At 40.7% G+C, this 24780-nt stretch overlaps 2 protein-coding genes and 1 pseudogene across 2 annotated transcripts in view; 1 reads left to right on the top strand and 2 right to left on the bottom strand.

The window, feature by feature from the left end:
- The window catches only part of LOC116417913 (DNA fragmentation factor subunit alpha-like), a 243519-nt gene that overhangs the window by 161956 nt on the left and 56783 nt on the right, over nt 1-24780 (bottom strand). The window lies entirely within an intron of this gene.
- LOC116417925 lies at nt 1027-2262 on the bottom strand. The gene has a single exon (XM_031933100.1). It carries the CDS (start codon nt 2260-2262, stop codon nt 1027-1029), a length of 1236 nt encoding a protein of 411 aa, XP_031788960.1.
- LOC116417924 lies at nt 5590-6865 on the top strand (annotated as a pseudogene).

The following is a 24780-nucleotide window of genomic DNA, read 5'->3' as shown; positions in this document are numbered from 1 at the left end:
TTTAGAACGGTATTTAACAGTATGCATAAGGATTAAGAATAAAGGATTAAAATGCAATAGTCACAATTCAAATTAATACATTTATTCAACATTACTTTATACACAACTCATTTAGTTTTCTCTCAAGTACTGGTACAATAATTTTGCCCATTCTTTCGATCCTTAATTTGAAACGCTCTCGATCTCGGGCTACTTGCTCCTACTCTCCACATCGTGCATTTTTATGTGCATATGTCCATGTACACATTAAATGAACTGTTGGCTTTTCTTGAAAACGCACTCGCTTCTTCATGCTGTTATTTATTTTGAACATTCTAAAATCTCCGTGTCCAGCTTTAAGTGTTCGGGTAGCTTATCCCAAGCTTGCTCGATGCTATTGGCAGCAAATGTTATCAGAAATTCTCGTGGCAAGTACGAAATATCTCTCGGAGTCATAAATGAAAGGTGCTCTGTGCGATAAAATTCTCTGAGAGATCTCTCGAAAGATGGCGTATTGTCGTGATAAAACTTTTTCAGCAACAATACATTTCTGTGTGCGCAATTTGCCTTGAACGCTAACTTATGGTGTGGGCACAGTGGCTCCAAAATATCATATTTCAGCATCTGTAACGAGGGAAAGCCCATTTCACTCACATCAACTACGTGAAAATTGAACTTCTCGAGCCATTGCTTCTTCTCGGCTCCTTTTACATACACAACACTCGCGTCATGTAGAACAGTTTTCAAGACATTTTCCAGCTCCTCGTAGGCCAGATCTCCCGAACTCCATGATAATCCGTGATAATTGCGTTCCAGCCAGAGATTTTCAGACTTGTACTTGGCTGTGAGTCTGCGCCACGGTGTAGGCGGCTTGAAAAAAAACACCAACGTCTTGAGTTGAGCGTTGAGTGGAACTATGGCAAGTTCCTTGATGACAAATTCGTTTACAGGCTTTTTGAATCCTTGCACATCGAGCACGTACTCCATTTTGACTGACTGCCTACCACACGCTGCTTCTCAATTTATACCATCTTCTCCTACCACCCTTTAAACAATTTTTTTTACATCTCCACTCATAGGGTTGTATTCGACTATACGATCGTGTAGGATGAGACAGTATGCAGAGGTGCCAACTGGAATATTTGCCCTAGCCTCAAGTTCGAGACGAACATCAACTGATGCTTGTTTCAGTGACTCATTTTGTTTTGAGCAGTCAATGACAACGAGAGGGGCATACGACAGATAGTCGACCTTTTTCAGCATTGGTTCTACCTCTTTTTTGTAGTAAGCATTTTGAAAGTTGGCATACATATCGTAGAGTAGAGCATACTGATTATTAGTAATATTGAGATTGAGATTTCCATAGGGATAGTGTTGAGAGTTTTGAAAAAGTGTAACGTTGCTTATATTACAATGATCAAAGCGACTAGCATTGGCTGTTTTTCGTCCTTTACGATTTGTCTGGAAGCCAAGAATAACGACGCGAGGCTTCTCCAGCTGATTGGCAGTCTTGACAGTCCACACGTGTTTCGATGTACTGGGCAACAATGGATACTCGTATAGTTCCCAGCTACGAAAACTCATGGTGACAGGTCTATCCTTTTTCAGATGATTGAGCAATTTAATTTTATGTTTATCCGAGAGCAGCACATATGGCATTAGCCATTCAATTTTGGTGATTTCAACTTGGTAATCCTCGTAAACATTTGCACCAGCTGCGACTACTTGCGTCTGCACAATAGAATTCACATCAGAATTTGATCTTGTGAGAATAAGCTCGTGTTTGGCATTCACAACAATTTTGCGATAATCTTCGGCAAAACCCAGGATCATACCAAGTGGAATTGATACGTCAAAGTAGCCATTATCGTCAAGCCGTTGAGTCTCTGCAATGTCGAGCCAGCCTGCATTTTCAATCACTGAGCTCTGACTAGGGCTGAATGATACGAATCCTTTCATGAGACTTGTCAAGCCCACATTCTTGCATCGATCAATCTCTACGGCGTTGAGCTCGTAACGAATTTCCTCAAATAGATGACATATGGCATTGTTTACAAATCGCGTGCCCTCGATAGCAGTGCCATCTGGCTTTTGCAATTTTCCGCATATATGTAGTGAACTGCGCGAAGGCAGCACACATAGATCTTGATGTTGTATACCAATGCGAATTTCATCGCTCTTGTTGAAATTCGATAAAGTATAGGGCCGATGCGCATGAATCTCGTAATGCGCAACAGATTCGTCAAATACGACAGGTGACTGTATGCTTAGCACCTCTTCCATTTCGCCGGAAGTAACAAAATATTACGCAACTTATTTTTTTTCCAAGGACAACTCTTAAACCTAGACTTCTTAGAAACTGTATGTTCTGACGTGTTAGCGCTTTGAGCACTCGTCGACGACTGATCGCTCGACGGCATGGCACGTTACTATTATAACCTTTACTAACTTTAGTATTGTACACAAATCCCATAATGCTCAGACTGATTTGATGTGTAATCTAATTGTTATGACTTCACCACGAAAATTAACTAAATGAGCGTCTTGATCGACGATGTGGAGCTGCAAGTTATTTATAGTCTTGACAGTGACTGGTAGGTAAATAATTGGTGATGGTACTTCAATAATCTTGTAGCCTGGTGAGACAGCTGGAAAGAATTCATGTATGGTGTGTACCTTATGCTCATTTATGTATGCCCCAGATGTAATATTACACTCGACGCGTAAAGCGTTAACTTTGAGAATGGTTACTGGCAAGTCGGATTCGTAATCAGTATTTGGTGACAATACGCGACTCGTGAAACCCAACAATTTGACGATAGAATCTTCTGGCTGGAAATCAATTGATCGCTACACTTGATCATGCAACGAAGGGTGTTGTTATTCGGCTTGAGTTTGAGGGTTATGCCTTTTGGTGTAAGTGCCTCTTTCAGACTCTTCTCAATGTCTTTAATCTCGTAGCTGCCTGTAGGTAAAATTATCACTTCTCCTCCCACGTAAAACTTGTTATTGCCTGTATCGATGTTTGGTATTGAATTGAATGTCAACAACTCAACAAGTCCGAGAACGTAATTTTTGTTAGTTGAAAGTTCAAGCGGTCGAAAATATTGAGCTTCCAATACAGCTGAAGTTCCAGACAGGCTCAGTGTTAGTAAATCTTCCATGACTACTCGAACTAAACTGACTGAAGCCGAAGCAGAACCAACACTTATATATTATTCAGAAGAAATTTCAGGCAAAGATGCCCACAGTTGTAGCTATTGTAATCTTGATAATGCTCCAGATAGTACTTGACTCTGCTCACATTCCAATATTCCATGAGATCCTGAGGTGGCTGCAAATCTCCAAAACTGTCGAAATACACTACATCGTTGCCTCGTTTTCGATAGGCGACCCAATGCGTGCCTGGTCCGCTTTTATTGTCAAGATTCACGATTGCTGATTCGCGATAGTGTGGTCCACTCGCTGGTAGTGCATTTCGCATGTAAACAGCCCGAAAATATGGAATTTTCAAGATGCGTGCATATTTTAGAAGATCGGCGTCAGTTAGTGCGCGTTGCGGCAATTCGAAGTTTTTTTTTCCTCAAGCCTTGTCCACGTTTCAGATACATACCATAGCCCTCTTTGTAAGGTTTCAGATAGAGACCTCGGCTACCGAGCCAATAGCTTCCATTGTTTTGTTATGTCTTTGGCTTTCGTCAAGCTGTCGTTTAGTGGCGCTAGCATCGTTCCCTGCTTTAGCGATACCAGCAGCGCCATCTGCTAATGCACCTGTTGCACTCAAACTATGGCGAGAGCAGCTGCTTTTTCGCCAACTCCCGCGTCTACCGCCCGGACTCGCTCCCAGGCTTTTGCGGCCAAAATCTTATCTGCAGCGTTTCTTGCTTCGATGTTTTCTCGATTCTGTGAGTAGGCAATATCGTGCTCTTTGCAAGCTCTATCAAGATTATTGATTCCAGGATCTCCACGTGCTAGTCGCTTCGCTAGTTTAGTGCCGGGACCGCAGTACTGATATCCCGGAATATGCAGCTCTATTTTGTGGACCATCAAATTGTGGTAAAACCAATACACTGCTCGCCCTCATAACGCATCCCAATGGACTAAAGTTTGAGAACGTGTACATCTATTCAAAGTCGCTGAAACAGCCCAAGTACAAATTTCTCGATCAGCTTTTGCGACCTCTGTCTGGTATACAGTACTTCCCTTGCAGTGAACATGATACTGTTGTGTCACCTGACGATGTACTCTCTGATTCAATCATGGTATTCAATGACGTCGCCTGTGAGAGACAGGACAACATCCGAGCCTTATTTTGCATGGGAAGACACAAAAACGTACTGTTTCTATCTCTGTCAATCATACGCTCACGTGCCGAAGCATTTGGTGCGCGATAATGTGAATGTGCTAGTAGTTTTTCGTCAAGATGACGTAAATCTCAAACACATATACGATGATCATGTGAATCCTGATATGACATACACAAACTTCAAAGCTTTATGGAAAGATGGTCAGCATGGATTTCTTTTTATCGACAAGGAGCGACCCATCAATGATGGGAGATATAGAAAAGGTTTTGATTTCTTCGCTACAAATATATAACGTACAGCAGGTATGAGTACATGCAGTAGACTGCGATTCATCAAAGAGTCAACATGGCAGACTTTCGATGTGAAAAGGCAGTTCGTCAGCAAATTGATAAAGCTAGAGAAGCAATTAGACACAAACATAGATTATTGAAGCAAGGTAAAGCCAGTATGGAAAAAGCTCTGGGGGAGACTTTTAAGCCCATAGTAGATCCGCTAGAGAAACTGGTGAGAGTGAAGGAAGAGGTTAAGCCAGATATTAAACAAGAGCTAAAAAAAGAAAAAAGTTTCGATGATGATGAGGAGGAGGAGGGTGATGCTACCCTACTCAATTTTGAAAGTGCTCAAGAGGATTGTGAGGATGAGGAAGTTGAGAAAGATAGTAAAATAAAGCTATCGTTGAAACAAAATTGTCAAGAGAAGGACGAGAAAGACACAGAAATAAACAACAAGTATCTGTCAGCGTTAATGCAAAATCGTCAACGATATCTCGATCAAGTGTTTGGAATTCGCCAAGAGGGTCAAATACTCAAGATTGGTAATTCACCCATAGAAAACACCAGAAATAATGTGAGCGTTTTGAATAGGAAATATCCAAAAACTGAAGGACTGCAAGAGCTGCTTTTTAGATTACATCCAGATGAGGCGTTGATTAAGCCAGATGATTTGCAAAATTATAAAAAGATTCTCGAAGCTACAAACGCACACAGAAAATATTATAGTCACAACCAGCCTATGCGTCAACAGAACAGTAATAAATATAATAACACCATTGCTCCACTTTTTAAAAGCAAGACTGGTGGTGGGCTTCTACCAAGATATAAAATGGCAAAAAAAGGCTCTCTCATGGACTACATATACTGGGATGATCCCATCGAACTAGTTGATCGTCTACGCTTGCTCATGGCTGAACGATTAGCTGGCAATAATAGCCATCTGAATGAAATCCATTCCATCGTCGAAGAGTTGCGAGAAGCTAAAATTATATATTAACCGTAGTCACGAGCACGTTGAATCCAGTATCAACATGAGAGTCGATGTGTTTGGACGTCAGTCAAATCGCTCCAAAGGTCGTCGTGGTCCACCTGGTGTTGGCTACAAACTAACTGCCGACGGACACTTCGACATTGGAAGCAGAAGATTGTGTAACGTAGCAGAGCCTCTAGAGCCAAACGATGCAGTGAATTTAGCAGTCCTTCAGCGATCAATTAATTCGGAAATACGCAGCGTTTACGAGATCACAAGTGATCTGAGACAATCGATTGATGCTGTAGAATTAGCTGTGCAAATCGCAAAGGATGAGAATGCTGAAAAGCTGAGAAAAATAGATTTAGCTATTAGTGAATTGTATGAGATTCTGCTTAAAAATTCTCAGAATAATAATGACACATCAAAAGGCGAGACTAGTAGAGGAACTGCATAAACCAGCTCGACGTAATTATCAGCGTCGACGGTTTATAATGCGTAGCTTGGACGATACCTGGCAAGCTGATCTGGTGGAGATGCAGCCTTATACACAAGAGAATAAAGGCTACAAATACATGCTGACGGTTATCGATGTCTTCTCAAAGTATGCTTGGGCCGTACCTTTAAAGCAGAAAACTGGCAAAGAAGTTGTAGCAGCAATGAAGTCTATTCTGCAACAGGGTCATGTGCCAAAGAACTTGCATACCGATCGAGGTAAAGAATTTTACAACTGCTCGTTTGAAAGCCTCATGAAACAGCATGGCATAAATCTCTACTCGACATACAGCAATCTTAAAGCTTCCATCTGCGAGCGCTTAAATCGCACGCTTTAAAACAAGATGTGGATGCAATTTAGTTTACGAGGCAAGTATAAATGGCTCGATATCTTACCTGATTTAGTGGCAGAGTACAAGAACAGCAAGCACCACACCATTGGGATAAAGCCTAAGGATGTTAGCAGAGAGAATGAAGCTAAAATCCTTAGACGTTTTTCTCACCAAAAAAGCAGAAAAAAAGCTAAATTCAAGGTTGGAGATAAGGTGCGAGTGAGTAAAATGAAGCAAGTATTTGGAAAGGGTTATACATCCAACTGGTCGACAGAGATTTTCACCATAAGTCAAGTTGTGCCAACGCATCCAGTGCTGACGTACAAGCTGAAGGACTACCAAGATCAACCTATCGCTGGTGGCTTTTACGAGCAAGAACTCCTCAAAGCCAAATATCCGGATGTTTATCTTGTAGAGAAAGTATTGAAAAAGCGAGGAATTCAGTTGTATGTAAAATGGTTAGGATTTGATGATTTACATAATAGTTGGATAAATAAATCAGATTTGTAAAAGTTATAATAAAAACTTTTTATTCATACTAAAAATTCTGTATTGTTTACACACAAAAATTCATAACAATCAATTTTCATTTAATATTTGATAATGCCCCCAAGGAAGAGTATCCGTGCTTCCTGACATTAAATACCGCTTGTCATCGTAGGGACTTAATGCTAATTTTGTTTGTCTAACAGTATGCACTCTATGAGACTTTGATTGTATAATACACTGTTGTCGATACTGAGTAGAATGATTTTTCAAGCACTCAACGTAATCATTTAAATTAATTGTTCTATCAACTACACTGATTTTTTTACACCTTTAATCTTCTTTATACGATCTTTTCCGTTTATGCGTACACTATGCATTTTACTGCGTAGTCCCACGAACTCAGTCATAATTTGTCCACAGCACTCGTCTTTCATTAAACCGACATTCTTATTGACACGAGGCATTCCAAAAATATTTTCAGCTGGAGTGTCAAAATTCTGAATATCTCGTTTCATGAATGCGTAAATATCTTCACAGCCAATTTCATATATAAAACTTACACCTGTTGTTTTCTTTCGAGAGTGAATATACGCATCTTCTTAATGCAGTATAGCTGTTGCGTAATATTGAGAGCTCTCTCTTTCACTACAATACGAAGCTACTACGTATTATCGGGAGCTCTCTCTCTCTCTTCCTCTCTCTCTCTCTCTCTCTCTCTCTCTCTCTATCTCTCTCTCTCTCTCTCTCTCTCTCTCTCTCTCTTTCTCTCGTATGCTGCATGTCGTCAATGCGAATCGTAAAGTAATTTGCACGGCTAGCGCGCAACGTTTTGGGAGCGTGGTAACGTCAGCGGCTGATGAGTGCATCACGTTACAGTACGCTGTAATTGCTGTTATTCGTTAGCTTCTAATTCATTGCGAAAAATATCTGTCGTTGTTACACGCCAGTAGAATGTATAGATGTCTGCGGGAATAGTAGCGTGAGCGAGCGAATGGGAAGCATAGAGCTGTCTCTAAGAGGCTATTTAAGTATCTCTGAGACTAGAGTTTATGCGCAAAATATTTGGCTAAACCAGAGAAAAATCTCGAACGCACTGAAGTGAGAGCAGTCAATAATAAAGCAATAACAGGATGTTTAAAGTATAAAGATGCTCGCGAAAAAACAGTGGATGCAACTTGAATGCTTTATCTCACCGCGCGAGTCATCATCTACATGCTCATCGATTGACGTTTCACTGACGCAAGCATCACACGCTTCTAAAATCTGTAGACCCTCTGACCTCGAACGGCCTCCTGGAGACAGCACGCTGCCAGGAGTTCACATGGAACAGCACGCTTCCAGGAGTATACCTGAGACTGCTGGGAGTATACCCCAGGCATCACGCTGTCGGGAGTATATACATCCTTGGACCGCGTGAATTTTCCCTATCCCTCCGAGAATTTCTTTTTTCTTTTTCACTTAAGTAAGGCCGGTTCTGCCTCCCCCCACCACCAAACATCTAGAGGCTTCTAGAATATTCTAGAAGCTTCTAGCACGCATTCTCACCTGTACAGGTGAGATAATTGAAAAAGTGGGGACGCTGTATTCATATGTAAAAGTTGAGTGGTGGGGGGAGGCAGAACCAGCCTTGCTTACCTACTACAGGCTTACAGGATACGGTCTCTGCAATACTATATTGTGATGATGCAAGTGCTTTTAATAAAAAGGAGTGATAAGAAATTAAAAGGATTACAAGATTCACGAAGACTGAGGAAAGGAAAGGTTTAGTCAGAAAAGAGGTAAAAGAAAGTAAGAGAAATAACATGAAAGAGTAAGCCTTTCAAATATAAATATATAAACTATGATATACTATGAGTTCAAGTGTTTGGTTCACGTGAGGGTAAATGTTTACTAAGTTCAGATTTAAGGTTAATACAAAAAGTGTGAAAAGGTTTATTATTTTAAAAATTTAGTCACGGCATAGTGTAGAATATGGTATATTCAATGTATATAGTAAGTTTGAGTAAAAAAAGTTGGTGCAAGCAAGTATGATGTGTAATATAAGGTTATTTCAAAAATTTAGTGTAGGCGTAGTGAAGAATACAGTATTGGGTTGGGGAAAAAATAATTTCGGTTCTTCCTAATAGATGGCGTAAACTTGTATATCTATAGCAATTCTTATTTAATGAAGCTACAGTATAGCATGTTTAGAAGTTTAAAGTCTATAGAATATTCTAGAGTACAAATTAATGTCATTCGTTTACTGATTCAAAAATTATTGCGCTTGGAGAACGGAGATTCCAGACGGCCACTTTCGTCACATTTTGCTTTTTTACTTCCGAAAAGGAAAAACTGCAGCACAGACTCATCGGAAATTGTGCAGTGTTTATGATAATGAGTGCTTAAGTGAACGCCAGTGACAGAATTGGTTTGCTCGATTTCGTTCCGAAAACTTCGATCTTAAAGATGAACATCGTCCTGGTCGGAATACCGTTGAGAAAGTCGATAAAATTCTTGAAAAAATCAAGATAGACCGACATATTTCATCTCGCGACATCGCTATAGAACTAAACATCGACCATAAAACAGTTTTAAACTATTTACATACGACTGGATACAAAAAGAAGCTTGATACATGGGTTCCGCACGAATTAACGGCAAAGAAATTTAATGGACCGAGTTTCCATTTTCAAAACAAATAATTACTGGCATTGAATCACAAACAGTTGCGAAGCATGTGAAAATCACTTGGTTAAGTTTTTTGCCCAGAAACCTTAGAAGTTGTATAGTGACGGAATTATGGTTTTGCCAGAAAAGTGACAAAAGGTTATCGATCAGAACGGCAAATATATGATTGATCAGGGTTCAAAATTTATACTAAAAAATTTATGTACGCGAAATTTCAGCTTGTGTTATAACGTGAATTTCCGAGTAATCAACGTAAACAAAAATATTTCGAAAAACAACTAATAAAACTAGATTAAAACTGATTAAACTTTATAATTGGTCTTAATAGGACTTAACCAATTATATTAGTTTCAATGCGTTAATACTCGATTAAACAACCAGATTAAAACCAATCACATGCTAAGTTGGTTTAAATTGATTTCAACAGAACATTTTTATCAGGGTTGTTTAGCTACAGCAGCTTCATTAAATGTAGGATCAATACACCATCAACAGTACATTAATCGTCAAATGAAGTTGCTACTTCAATATGAAAAAGCAACAAACTAATAAATTACCGTTCTCGGTCTTTCGGATTAACTAAATACATTATAATTAATATTGGTTAAATTGTTTTCCTTCTTTCATTCCACATTTTACATTTTTTCATTAAACATACAATACACTAATATTTGAGAGTACCCTGTTAAAAATAGTCTATAGAGATCAATTAAATTATTAATTGAATTCTAAGCTATATTTGAATCCCATTTATTGCATAAGAAATCGATTAAAATAGATAGAATCAATAGGAATCGATAAAATTCTATACAGAAAAGGGCTAGTAAAGTTAATAGAAACCAACGTTTGGTATTAACTATCTACTTCAATTGTTGTTTTCCGTATTAAAATCTATTGACTCCAGTTGATTCTAATCGGTTTTAATCGAGTCCTTGTACAAAAAATAGTATTCAGAATTAGCATAGAATCTATTGATAATTTAATCGATCCCGATCGATCCCTATTGATTATTTTTAGCAGGGTATAAGTACAAAAAATTTGACTTTTAAAAAAGTAAAAGGTTAAGCGAGTTTGATATATTCCGCAACGAAGAAATAACAGATAAAAAGAACTAAGATCAAAAACAATGTTAAGTTTATTATATTCAATCATAATAAAGCAAATAAATTGTCAATTGTCTTCAATCGAGGGCTTACTTAACTTAAAGTATGGTGTTTGTATCACGTTCTAATACATAAAAAGAAAATTTTAGTTGTTCACCAGAAAACAAAATGAAACGGGCATAGCAAGTTACGGAATATATCAAACTAGCCTAGCCTTTTACTTTTTTAAAAGTTTTTTTTAGAGATTGCAGTGCTTTTTATTAAATTTTTTGCGTATTTCATATTTGTCTTAAAAATAAAATATAAGTATCTTTAGCACCTTTCGACCATGTTTTTTTTTGTAACATTTTAATCGTTAACATGAAAACACTGATTGTTCTGTCGCAAAATATTAGTATGGTGGCTATGATTGATAATGTATGTTAAAAAAATTTGGATACGTGTAAATTTTCGCTGTCCACGAATATTATTATTACACTAAGACACCAATATCTACAAATCGCACCATCTAGACCTCATTATCAGCCACCCTGTACACGTAGACGCTGTCCTCGTACAATTTATTTTCTTATATACCAAAAACTACGGAGCGCACCACCTAGACCTCATCATTGGCCACCCTGTACACCTAGACGCCGTCCTCATATGATTTATTTACCTAGACACCAAAAACTACAAAGCGCCAACAGCCATACTACGCTGAATGCACCGGTTCTCATCCGATCACCGAAGTTAAGCAGCGTTAGGCGCGGTTAGTACTTGGATGGGTGACCAAAAACTACAAAGCGCACCACCTAGACTTCGTCATCGGCCACCCAGTACACCTAGACGCCGTACTCATACGATTTATTTTCCTCGACACCAAAAACTACGGAGCGCACTACCTAGACGTCGTCATCAGCTGCCCTGACCACCGCTACCGTGCCACTTGATATTTAATAAAAAAAAATAATAATAAAATTACACCCGTAGTCCCGCTGGTCTGTATATAAGTTTGTGGGAAAGCAATATGTGCGGCTTAATTCACTGTTTTAACAGTAGCCGAGTAGATAAGCTATGGCGGTTATGGCTCACTGACGTTACTATACCGTGGCGGTTCTAGCTCAGACGTCACAATACTTCTGAGCCAGAACCGCTACAGTATTTGTGATTGTCAGTAGGCCAAGCGAACCGCCATAGCATCATCTACTTTTTACAAGTCTTTACTATTTTCTTAAGAGCACGTTAACTGTGGATATTTTTTCTTTCAGATTTCTTAAGAGCGCGTTAACTTTGAAGATTTTTTCTTTTAGATTTCTTAAGAGCGCGTTAACGTTAAATCTTTTTCTTATGCTTTTTTTTTTAAGCGAGAGTTTGACCCTGCGAATCTTTCTGGCATTTCTCGAACTCGAACATTCGACAAACTGCGTGAAAAATATTTTGACCCGAGCGGGATTTGAACCCCGGACTCTGAGATTCCGAGGCAAGCGCGCTATCGACTTACCCATTTAGGTGTCATGCTGATTTATGATTCTTACGGACCTCATAAGTCACTGAATATTTTATTTTCAGATAATATAAATTTATAAATTAACATTTGAAATAGTTTAAGCTTAATTGTAAAAATATGATTTTTTTCCATTGTATGGTATGAAATATACTTAAAATTAATGCATATGTTTAAATAATTTGGTGACCCTGAAAAGGGCCGATTTTAAAAGCGAGGGTTGTCTCTGAAAAATGCCGATTGTATAAAAAATTGTTGGCCTTGAAAGGACCGTTTGTTCATTTCTTGCGTTAAAGTCAGTAAGCGCGCCTTCTTCGGGATCGATCGTTCTCGTCGTTGTCCTCTCGACGTCTCTTCAAGTGAAAGAACCTTGACTTCTGACTGAGCCAGACTGAGTGCTGTGGCCAGTGCGGAAGCCTGTTTCAAAGTAAGAGCCTTGATTCAAGGTATTGTGAGACTTGCCTGTGCACCAGCCACTCCAGGGCCTTGGAGAGAAAGCAGAGAAGTGAAATCGGACTGTAGTCAGTTATGGCTGTTGGTGAACTGACTTTGTTGAATGCACGCACAAGCGACAATTTCCAGGCAGATGGAAAACAGGGTTCGCTCAGAGACAGGTTCAAAATATGACTTAGTAGGGTAGTGAGAACTGGCAATGCTTTTGAGATGACAACCTGAGGGATTCCGTCGCTTCCCCTGGCCTGAGTGTCGAAGTGCGATACTGCAGCCAGCACATCCGATTCCGTTATGGTACTGAACTCGAAATGTTCCGGCAGGTCAAGACTTTCCAGGGTGAGAAGATAATCCTCAACAGCAGGAGTTGAAGTCTCCCATTATGACCTTCGTGGTATAGTTGTGCATGTGGGTTGTTAGCTGGTCTATGAAGTTAGAGCCTTGGAAGAATGGAGCATGAGGTGGACGATACGCAACCCCCACGAAGATAGGAGAGACTCCCTTTGCCGATACCTCACAGCAGATATATTCAGACTTGCCTGGCTTGCCAGACCATTCACCGTCAGATGATGAAATAACGCTAACTGTCAGTGATTTATGTATGTAGAGGGCCACACCTCTTCCGTTTCTGTTTCTGTCTCGTCTGTACAGTAGGTAGTCGTCCAGTGAAGGGATGGACGTTACCTTGTCGCTCAACCAGGTCTCAGTATCAGCTATTACGTGGAATGGAGAGCGAGTGGATAAGAAAAGCCTGATCATCTCAATGTAACCCGTAAGCAAGTTCGCATTAAGAAGACAGACTCGTAGACCTTTGGACAGAGATACCTTAGAACTGGATGAAGATGTGGCAGATGAGCTTCATGGTGGGCGTGGTGGAATGATGTGTGTGTGTGTTGTAGCCTCAGTGTTGAACGATGTTGGCAGCGGGCAGAAACCGGGTTAAAAAAGTCTCCAGCTAGGCGTCGGTGGTGATTATGTTAGCACGCTCGCTGTTATCGTTACAGCGCATGTAGAGTCTCCCATCTCTGACGAAAGTTCGGCAGCCCTGTCTCCTCTGGCCTCCAGTCTAGCCCTTGTACGCAGCTTATGGACGTCTGAGGGGAGCAGCTCATTGATGTTTATGAGCCCTTGATGGTCAGGACTCAGAGCTTTAGCCTCCTCCAGCAAGGTAGCGTCCAATTGGCTAGTGTGTAGCTTGCGTTTCCGGGCTTTGGCGACGACGATCGAGCGTGCAAGCGCACTTGAAGATAGGGTGACGGCTAGTGGTGGCAGTCTGCCGTCACCCCTGGCGGAGCTGTTTGTAGCATCAAGCCTCCCCATGGTCCTGATGGATGCTACGTCTCTTCTGAGGACCGTGGGGTCAAGCACGTTCATAACTGAGAAAGCGAGGAGGTGCAGCGAGGTTTCACGGGTATAGTGCAAACCCGTGACAACGACCACACTGTTCGAGGTCTGCTCCTGGTGCCTCTTGACCTCAGTCAATCCACTTCGTAGGCTGCAAATCTCGACAGTGTTGGGCACAGTGCTGCCGTTGTCCTGCTTTATTGTCAGGCTCCTCGATGACAGATCTTGGATTTGTGCCTGCAGCTTGGTGATGGTGGACTCAGCATTGTGTATGCGAGTTTTGAGTGCAGGCAGCTCATCGAGGGCCTGAAGTCGCTTCTCTAGCGGGCCCAGACGCTGCTTAATTTTAGAAATCCTCTCCGACCCGATGTTCTGGGTCTTGAGGACCTCCGTTTGAGCATTACGTATATCGTCGAGAGCTCCGCGAATGTCCCTCAAAGCGGTCTCAATGGACGGCGTAGGTGTTGTTATTATGGCCGAGCCGGTTGGTGAAGGATTTCTCGATATGTTGGCTGATGGTGGTGCTGACCTCGTCTTCTTATTTACCGGCTGTTGTTGTTTGGGAGTATTCTTGCCTTCTGCTGTTATTGCAGTTACTCCCGTTGCTGATGTTGTAGCAGAGGTGGATTTAGTCCTCACTTTGGCACCCTTGACGATATTGTTGTCTGCACATGAGGGACAGGCTATAATCTGCCTGTCTTTCACCACGATAGTCTTGATGTCGACGGTGTTTTGGCACTTGATGTAGTACAGACTGCAAAATTCACACTTTTTGGGGTCTTTGTGCTGTATGGGTTGTTTACAGCTGTTGCAGAGGGAGAGAGAGAGAGAGAGAGAGAGAGAGAGAGAGAGAGAGAGAGAGAGAGAGAGAGAGGGTTGGCTCTGAAAAGAGTCTTTCAATAATATCTTCATTTAAGTTTATAAACAAATTAATTTTTCGTAGGTTTTAATATTTGGTGGGCCTGAAAAGGGCCGATTGTGAAAGCGATGGTTGGCTTTGAAAAGAGCCGATTGAAAAAAAAGCATATAAGTTTGATCAGTATTCAAGGCGACGCCGCGACCTTGGCTGCTCCTCTTCCGAACATTCAGAGCGAGCTCTTATTTGGGTGCAAAAGCACACCACTTGAACGTCGGGCAAATTAATATTTTCATAGATGATCAGAGGCTCGTCATCTTCTTCTATAGTGATTGGCTGCCGTAATGGTGTCGGTGAATCCAGCGATTCTTGCTCAATCGCCGGAAGCCTTGGAGACCACGGTCGATTTTTTTCGGATTCAACAAGTTTCTGTAGAGGATCAACGATTGGCTCAAATGTTTCTCCTATAGATTTCTCAAAATTCTGCTTTCCAAATTTTAATAAATTGTATTTACGCTTAACTGCGTTTCGCGCTTTTACCAACTGGTAAAGAATATTTTTCTTTCGTTGAATGTTCAACATGTTATCGCTTTCGCATTTTATGATATACTAAAATTATAAAGGGCTAGGTGCGCGTTATATTTATAGCAAATTGATCAAACCCTTTTTGATATCTACCACTGTTGATTGGACTATCTTTATCAATCATTAAAAATCCATGATTTTCGTCCGACCAACATTTTGCACATAAATCTTTGAACTTTGCATACGTCATATCGGAATTGACATGATCGTCGTACAAGTGTTTTAGATTCACATCATCCTGTCGAAATACTACTAGCAAATTTACATTATCTCTCACTAGATGTTTCGGAACTTGAGCGAAAAATTGACATAAATAGAAAGAATTTACATTCTTGTGTCTACCCATACAAAAAAATGCTCTGACGTTGTTTTGCTTTTCACATGCTATGTCTTCGAATATCATTATTGAATTAGGAAGCGCTTTGTCTGGTGATACAACTTCTTCATGCTCACTGAAGGGGAAATACTTTATACCTTTGAGAGGTTTCAACAGTTGTTTCAAAAATTTGTACTTAGGTTGATTGAGAGACTTAGAATACACGTATACATTTTTTAACCTTAAACCATTCGGATGTGTTATAAGAGCAAGCAAACTATTTGTTTTACCACAGTTTGACGGGCCGCAAAATACAGCTCGTATGCTGTCAAGAAGTAGCTCGCCATGTCTTTTAAATTTTTTTATCGCGTTCTACAACTACATCGAAGTTCGGCACAGGGAGGTTGATGGATTGTTCCTTGAAAGCCATTTTAACAGCAGTATGGATGCTCGATTAAGACTAGTTGCTCAGCTATAAATAAAGCGCTTATATACTCTTGAGATCAATCTGTGATAAACCTTCAAAGGATAATGATCATATACGGAGAACAGCACCAACAAAAAGCTCGTCAAGGTCGTGGTTTACTGAACAAAATCATCAACAAGCTACCAGTAGAACATCACTTGCCAGGATATCAATACTGTGGTCCGGGTACTAAATTATTAAAACGTTTAGCGTGTGGTGATCCAGGAATCAATCCTCTTGACGCACCTTGTAAAGAGCACGATATCGCATACCGAGAAAATCGTGAAAACGACGAAGCCAGAACAGTAGCCGATAAAATTTTAGCAGATAAGGCTTGGAAACGCGTTAGATCGAGAGACGCAGGTGTTGGTGAGAAAATAGCTGCTTTTACAGTATCAAAAGCCGTGAGATTCAAATCAAAACTCGGAATGGGTATGCGAAAGAAAAAAAGGACAACCAAGAGAAAGTCCTGAAGAGTAAGAGTATAATGCAACATAACTACAGGTGCTTATATAAACGGACAGTTAGTGCATACGATACACGAATTCTTCCCTGCAGTTCCACCTAGATATAAGATCATCGAAGTCCCATCACAAGTCATTTACCTTTCAATCACCGTCAAGAGCATAGATCACTTAGAAATACGCATAGTCGATCAAGAAGGACACATAGTCAATTTTCGAGACGAAATTATCACAATCAGATTGCATCTGAAACCTACGTAATGGGGATAGTTTATAATAGAAAAGTTGGCGCAGGCTATATAAGCAAACCATCATGTCGATCGGTCATCAGTCGTCGGCAAAACGCCAAAGTGCTAACACGGAAAAACATTCAGTTTTTAAAATGTCTAAAGCAGAGACAAAATCGTTAACTGATAATGCAGGTTACTTTGATGTATCCATACCTCTAAGTATGATACCCGGATTCGCTGAAGATTATAGAAAAATTGTAGTCAGCCATAATTGATGGGCATACATATAGGTGATCAAACAATCAAATCGTTTATTTAAATTTTTGAAAGCAAAAGTAGAAGAAAAGAGCTTTAATTTAAGGGCCAAAAGGTTAAAATCGATCGCTCGGATCAACAGTTGTAATAATTTTAAAACTGGGAAAAATCGCTGATTTTCGTAAAAAATCTAAGTTTTCAGGATTTTCTGCTATTTTCAAGCCTAGACAATTTTTTACCCAGGCAACCATTTTCTACTCACCAGCCCTTAAATCAAAGCTCTTTTCTAATACTTCGATCCAAGTAATACCCATTTTTGGGTTGCGCTTTCAGACACTAAGTGGGTAAATTTGAACCGTGGCTAATTTTCGTTTATTTTCCCCATGTTAAATTCCCATAAGAAAATTTAAAGTGCCTGGCAAAAAAAATAAGTATTTCAAAAACGCGGGAACCCAAGTTTTTTTGAGTTCTGGGCGGCTTAAGGAACCCAAAAAAGTAGGTCTGGTAGGTGTGCCCTCAAATTTCAATTTTGTTCACTTAGACCCCCTGAAGTGTCCGGTTCTTACGGATTTGCACATACAGGGTGATTCTAAAACAATACAACATTTATATACCATCGTGATCAGCATTAAAAACTGAGTCTAGGGGAATTAGTCCGAAAATTTTTTTTCCACTTTTCACTTTCCCAGTCAAGAAAGAAAAATCCCCCCACCACAGCGCCCAGCGGAAAAGCGCATGGAGGGAAGTGAGCGCGGTGGCTGCGGCGCCATTGCTAAAGAGGTCGACGGCGGCGAACGGAGTAACAAAGAGAGTCGAAGAGATCGAGAAGCGCAATTCTTTCACAAAGTCTGACGATCTGCATGTGCGAATGATTTTCGTTCTACTGACAGAACTAATTTTAATAAATTTTCCAGACACTTAATGCCCTTCGTCACACTGGCAAATCGCACGAAAAACACTTTCCGCGGGCCTATCAGCGGTACTTTAAGCGGTACTTTCTGCTGTACTTTTCGCGGGCCTAAGAGCGGGACTTTATGCGGAGCTTTTGGCTGTAAGCTGATAGGTTCACATAACGTCCTGCCGAAAGCTTTGCATAAAGACAGCTCTTGACGTTTTTTGAATTTTTACCGCAAATATAAGCGAAAGAAAACTGCAGCAGATGCTCCAAAATCGAAGCTTTCGCCGTTCTCTCATTAACTTAACCTGGAAATTAAGTGTCTGGAAAATTTATTAAAATTAGTTCTATCAGTTGAACGCAAATCATTCGCAGATGCAGATCGTCAGACTTTGCGAAAGAATTGCAAAGTTGCTCACGCTCTATTCCGCTGGGCGCTGTGGTGGGGGATTTTTCCTTCTTAACTGGGAAAGTGAAAAGTGGAGGAAAATTTTTCGGACTAATTTCCCTAGACTCAGTTTTTTACGCTGATCACGATGGTATATAAATGTTGTATTGTTTTAGAATCACCCTGTATGTATGTATGTACGTACGTACGCCAACTAGTTGATACTATGAGCTAAAATTTAGAATGTACTTCTACTTTGCTTGTATGTGTAACTAATTGAATTTTGAAAATTGTGACTTATTTTGAATTAAATAAATTTATACTTTGTAACAGGGCGATTCGACAGCTTATTGTGCGGCTACGAAGATGGCGCACGTCACCTCCAGGAGGTTGATTTCCCAGTCGGCGAGCCTTCAGTGATAGCCAGGCGACAGCGAGCGGACGTTAGCCGTTGGTGCAGCGCTATCACCCGTGTGTTGACCTGCCGAATGATCAGTACGAATGCGTGGTGCGCCCGGAGCACCACGCTTTCCTTCGCGTATCCGTGGGTGATCGGTCAGCTAGGAAAATCGGGAAGTGAGCAAAGAATAAGCACTCGCGTGTAGATTTAACAAAGCAAAAGTATATTGTCAAGATTCTAATAGCAATAGCAAGCGAAGCCGGGCCGACGCACAGAGGGAGAAAATGGACAAAATTCGAGCCACGCGTCATTTTTAATCGTAGAGCCATGATTTTTTTTTAAACTCTTTAAAAAAGCATCAAGTTTAAGCTACAGGTGCGGAAATTATTGTATCACCTTCCCCTAAACCCATGCGACCCCTAGAAGCCACCCCAACCAAACCACAAGCAGTCTAACTCATCTATCCCAGGGAACAGCGAGTTAAATCGCTTTATTTTTTCTTAAAATAATTAAGCCACACACCATAAGCCAGCTAATCGTAAACACGCAGAATCGTATAACCACGTAATTCAAGACATTATTACAAGTAAATTAGTCACATTATTTGTTAGCTGTAATTGTTGAATGAACTGCTATTAGTCATCTGCGTTGAAACAGATTTAAGCCCCTTTACCATGTCAAGGTTGCCATTTAGCCATCGTAAAATCGTATGATCAATATTTGTATGTATTATACTATAATCTAATAAATTCAAAAATAAACATTTAACCATCAAACACTTGTATGATCAATAGATTTAATTATATTAAATTATACTATAATATAATAAATTCTAGAAATCTTCAAAAAATTCTGATAGAATTTAACGTATTTTTTTATTTAATCTAACAACTTTTTCTTCAGTAAATTTTTTTCTAAAATCTATCATTCTCAAGTAAAAAATTCGGGAAATTTTTCACGATTTTCCTGTGTTAGCCGCCATTTTATATGCTTTTACCTTTTTTTTCAAAATTTAATTCATGTCTCGAGTACACGATTTCTTCGCTCTAAACATTAAATCTTAAATGATTTCAATGTGAAAAATCGACACGAATAAAGATTTTTTTTTTAAACCATGTTTTATTGCTTGTGGTTTGGTAGGGATGGTTTCTAGGGGTTAAGCAGGTTAGGGGTAGGTATTTAGGTGATTAGCTGGCTTCTGGTGTGTGGCTTAATTATTTTGAGAAAAAAATAAAGCGATTTAACTCGCTGTTCCCTGGGATAGATGAGTTAGACTGCTTGTGGTTTGGTAGGGGTGGTTTCTAGGGGTTAAGCGGGTTTGGGGTAGGTATTTAGGTTATTAGCTGGCTTATGGTATGTGGCTTAATTATTTTAAGAAAAAATAAAGCGATTTAACTCGCTGTTCCCTGGGATAGATGAGTTAGACTGCTTGTGGTTTGGTTGGGGTGGCTTCTAGGGGTCGCATGGGTTTAGGGGAAGGTGATACAATAATTTCCGCACCTGTAGCTTAAACTTGATGCTTTTTTAAAGAGTTTAAAAAAAATCATGGCTCTATGATTAAAAATGACGCGTGGCTCGAATTTTGTCCATTTTCTCTCACTGTGCGACGATTCGGTGGCGACGAATCTCGGTCTTCGACGGCTTCGTCCCGGATATCTAGAAAGTTTCCCTACTTACTCGGTCGCTGGCCGAAACTGTCCGCTGCTCGTCTTCACGGCCGTTGACGGCGCCGGGAGTATTGTGGGCTGGAGTAAGATCAAAATTCTAATAGCAAATACAAATGAGGTGATTTTCCGAATGCTACGTTCGCGCTCGCGATTGCGAGAAGGACGCGCGCGGTGTCTCAGGCGAAGCCGGGCCGACGATTTGGTGGCGACGAATCTCGGTCTTCGACGGCTTCGTCCGGATATCTAGAGAGTTTCCCTACTTACTCGGTCGCTGGCCGAAACGGTCCGCTGCTCGTCCTCCGCCGGGAGTAGTGTGGGCTGGGTTAAGTCTGGAGGTGTCCCTTCAGGTACTCGAAGCTCGGGATACACACTTAGGCGCCAGTGCGGGTTAGCGGTTCGCGGAATCTCGACGGTTTCACGGTGCGTTAGATGTTTTTCCGGCCGAAGCGTAAACGAGTCTAACCGCGCTCGCTCCTCGCGGCCTACCAGCGCCGCCGCTGAGCGCGCGTGATCTAAAATCTCAGCGCTCGTTACAATTTCAAACAGATAACTACAACGATAAAATAGACTAAAAATAAATTTCAACAAAACTGCTTATAGTAACAGAATATGTCCTAACTCCATGTCCTAATTCCTTTTCCTTGATTTCCTGCTTTCCTCGACTTGGGTACCTTTCCATTATTGGCTACAAGTAAAGTACTCAATTTTAGCTCAGACTTTTGAATTTCAACATATAAAGATATCAAATGAAAATAATTTAACTCTCTTGTATGATCAATAATTTCATTGAGAATCGATAGTTTCATAAAATAAAAGAGCAATAATTTTCTAGAATACGTAAAAAAACTATTTCTTGATTTTAATCTTGAATTTTATCTTCTTTTTTTTTTAGTCTATAAAAATACAAATCAATTTGAAGTAATAGTATAGATGTTATTGTTATACAAAAAATAATAATGACATTCGTAGTTTAATAAGAATTATTTCTGTGCTTAAAATGAGATCTTCTAATTCCATTGTATCATCATTAAGAATTTTACAGTGATCTTCATTTTTTACTTTTAAAATATGAGTGTTACGTTGTTAATGAAAATAAATATAAAAATTTTAAATATTCTAAAGCAAATGAATTCTATGTATCGAATATATAGAATTTATACTTACCATTTTTTTGAAGATGACCTATAATTTCTAGTTTTGTTCCTTTTTCAATATTTAAATTAATGTTATTTCCTATATTTATTGATACATCTAATTTGTATCGTCCATCTGTAATTGCTCCAAAGTATTTGAATTAATTTTTTTTATGTTTTTGAATAAAACTATTACACAAAAATCCTTGAATTTCTAAAATTATTGCTGAATTTTAGTATTAGTATAATAATAAATTTAAAATAAGATTGTTTTTGTTTACTTACTCACAAATCCTTTTTTGTCGGTATTTTAGAAAATTTGATGATATACAAAGTTTTATTTTTCAATACATTGAATTCTCCTAATTTTAGATATAGATGTATAATGTTGTAAATTAAGATCATAAAATATATTTCCATAAAATACAATAAAATTAAAGAAAGGTTTTTCGACCGCGAAGTAGTCCCCTCCTGCCACCACATGCAGCTCGACGCGCTGCCTAGCGGAGCATTACGACGTGGCGAGCGCGATGGGAGCTTGCACTGAGAAATTCTTCGGGCAGTGGATGTACATAGCATGGACAGTAACTGTACTATGAGCTTCGCGCGGTAGCTCTCCCAATTTTTGGACCCCTACTGCCCCGAAAGCTGTTATTCCGCAGAAATTCTACGGTTTTGATGCAACAGCAGTGCCACACGGGAAAAAAGAGCACTAAACGAGAGCACTACTGGACGATTTTCGGGCAGCAGCTGCCTGAAATTTTCGGAGAGACAAGCTAGTGGCTAGTGCATTTAGTGCACCATTCACTTGGGCCGGGGCAGTAGCTGCCCGAAGAATTTCTCAGTGCACAGCCGGTGAGTCTAAGACCCACAAAACACCACAACATCGGTTGCGAGACCAGCGAGCAGCGTCAATAACAATACAATCATCGACGTACGGACACACGAACGCTGCGCCAGCCAGCATCATCGCGCGATCGCCAGTCGCCGCGTTAACCATCAGCAACAAACGGACGCCGGACGCCGCGTCAGCCAGCAACAGCAGGAACAACACCAGTGGTTTAGCAAGCTTCCGCGTCGCGCAAAGTCGCCATTTTGCGTCGCTTGCCCGCCTCTCTGGCTCGCTCGAGCACAAACAGCCATTGCTGAGACGCGCATCACAACGTGCGCCGCGCGACGGGTCAACAGCATATCAGCGATGTCATCACCAACAATCATCGTAAGCAACAACATCAACGGAGAAGCTGCTCGAGGATCAACATCGTCCAACGAAGCATCAGCAGCAGCCTCGCAGCCACGGAAGCCAGCATCGCCGACATACGCCGTTTGCTTCACGCTGACACCGGCCATTTTCAGCCGTCCCAGCATTGCGCGAGTTCGCGCCGAAGCTACGGCATGTCGCACGCGCCCCACGCTTCATAGTGCCATTTCGCGCCGAGCTGCGTCATGTCAGAGCAACTTTCCGACGACAAACCAGCAAAGCGGGACCGTCGACCTGGCAGCAGCAGTCCACCACGCAGCGTTATCTTCAACCGCATCCTCGGCACCGACGCCCTGGTACATCCCGGCACCCGAGGATGCTCAGCGAAGGACACCTTTCAACGCCGACAACCCAGGGCTCCAGGTCGTCGGTCTCAGCATCCATAACTTCGCCAAGGGCAGTCCTGAGGGTGACCTTCTCACCCCTCAGGCCCTTACGCCAACGACACCTGGACGCTGCGCAGCAACCTCCGGACGAGAACACTGCAGCCCAGGCAGACATCTTTTTTCTTTTTTCTTTTTTCTTTTTCGCCCAGCATCACCGACCATAGGCTTTTACGGACATATTTCCGGGCTTAAGTCCATCCAGCCAATAAGGAACTGGCGACTCTGGCCCACCATCATCATCATCGCAGCCTTGCCTCATTCGGGCTTAGCAGCCCTTATCAGCACAGGCGCCACGTCACGCATTCGAAGGCTCTCTTCCAGGCAGGGCCTCCTCTACAGGAAACTCATTATCGTTCATCGGAAAGTCCGCCCTTGTCACTGGTATGAAAGTAGCTGTGGTGGTCCCCTCCTACCACCACATACGGCCCGACGCGCCGCCTAGCGGAGCACCACGACGTGGCGAGGGCGAGGGGAGCTTGTAAGCTCAGTCACTTTCATCAGGCATTCACGGCCTGGCCGCCGGTGACGACCTAGTTAACTTGTACATAGTTTAATATAATCTAGTTTCAATCAGCACTTAGTTTTATCATTATTCTCTGTACCCCGTCTGTGCATCCTTTCTTACCTTATCTCCTATCTGGGAGCATAGAAGAAGAGATCCATCACTCAATCTCTAAAGGTATACATATAGGTATAATTACCGCAAATGTAGGTATAAACACATTCTTATTGTGTCGCAGAGTCTGTGTATTATAATTCAGCTGTGCGGACTCTTATTGCTGACTCGTCTCGCAGCTCTCGTTGCAGACATATGCGTCTGTAACAATTATAGCGCAAAGGTCTGAAGGGGCTACAGACTCGGAGGTGGTTATAATTAGGTTTATACGGGCGCAGGAGAGGGTGAAAGATTTAAACACACTCGGACGCGCGCACTTAACTTTCGAAGCCACTAGGGAAAATTAAAGGAGAAAATTAGGGGGGAAAATTTCTGAACCGGTGGCGGCGGCGAAACTTTTTTTATAATATAAGAGAGATAAGTACTAACAAACTCACATTTCTACCCAATAATTATAAACAAATATAAAGATGAAGAAAATTTTGAAATATCCATGTGACTATTTTAAGAATCTGATCTGTCTGTCATTCGAAAACTATACTACATCTATCTAATTGGTGTTACGATAAATAATATAATTTTCATTTTTATCTAAACAGTCCTGGTAGAAACGGAATCCAAGTAATTTGGTAGTTCTGAGGTTGCCAATCTAAGAACTTAGTAGTTTTCTTTGTCAGTTTTTGTTACAACATGTAACGCTTTTTATTCTAGTTCTTTAGCAGTTTTTAGATCGAGTATTCTTAACTGTTTACAGCCGAAGATAGTTAGTCAAGTAAAAAAATGAATACAACAGACAATAACTATTAATAAGTGAAGACTAATTTTTTAAAAACATGCCTTTAAAAACATCAAAAAATTAACTTTTAAACAAGTAAGAGGTTAGGCGAGTTTGGTATGATCCGCAACGCAAGAACAGAGAAAAAAGAACTGAGATCAATCAACCAAAGTCAAGTTTATTATATTTAATC

The sequence above is a fragment of the Nasonia vitripennis genome (genome assembly GCF_009193385.2).
Source record: "Nasonia vitripennis strain AsymCx chromosome 5 unlocalized genomic scaffold, Nvit_psr_1.1 chr5_random0006, whole genome shotgun sequence".
Lineage (NCBI taxonomy): Eukaryota > Metazoa > Arthropoda > Insecta > Hymenoptera > Pteromalidae > Nasonia > Nasonia vitripennis.
Note: the sequence above shows the minus strand (reverse complement) of the source record. Positions and strands in the feature narration are given on the sequence as shown.

Bases quoted from the DNA above. Each gene is read 5' to 3' on its own strand.
- LOC116417925 (XM_031933100.1), bottom strand. From the start codon at position 2,262: ATGGAAGAGGTGCTAAGCATACAGTCACCTGTCGTATTTGACGAATCT.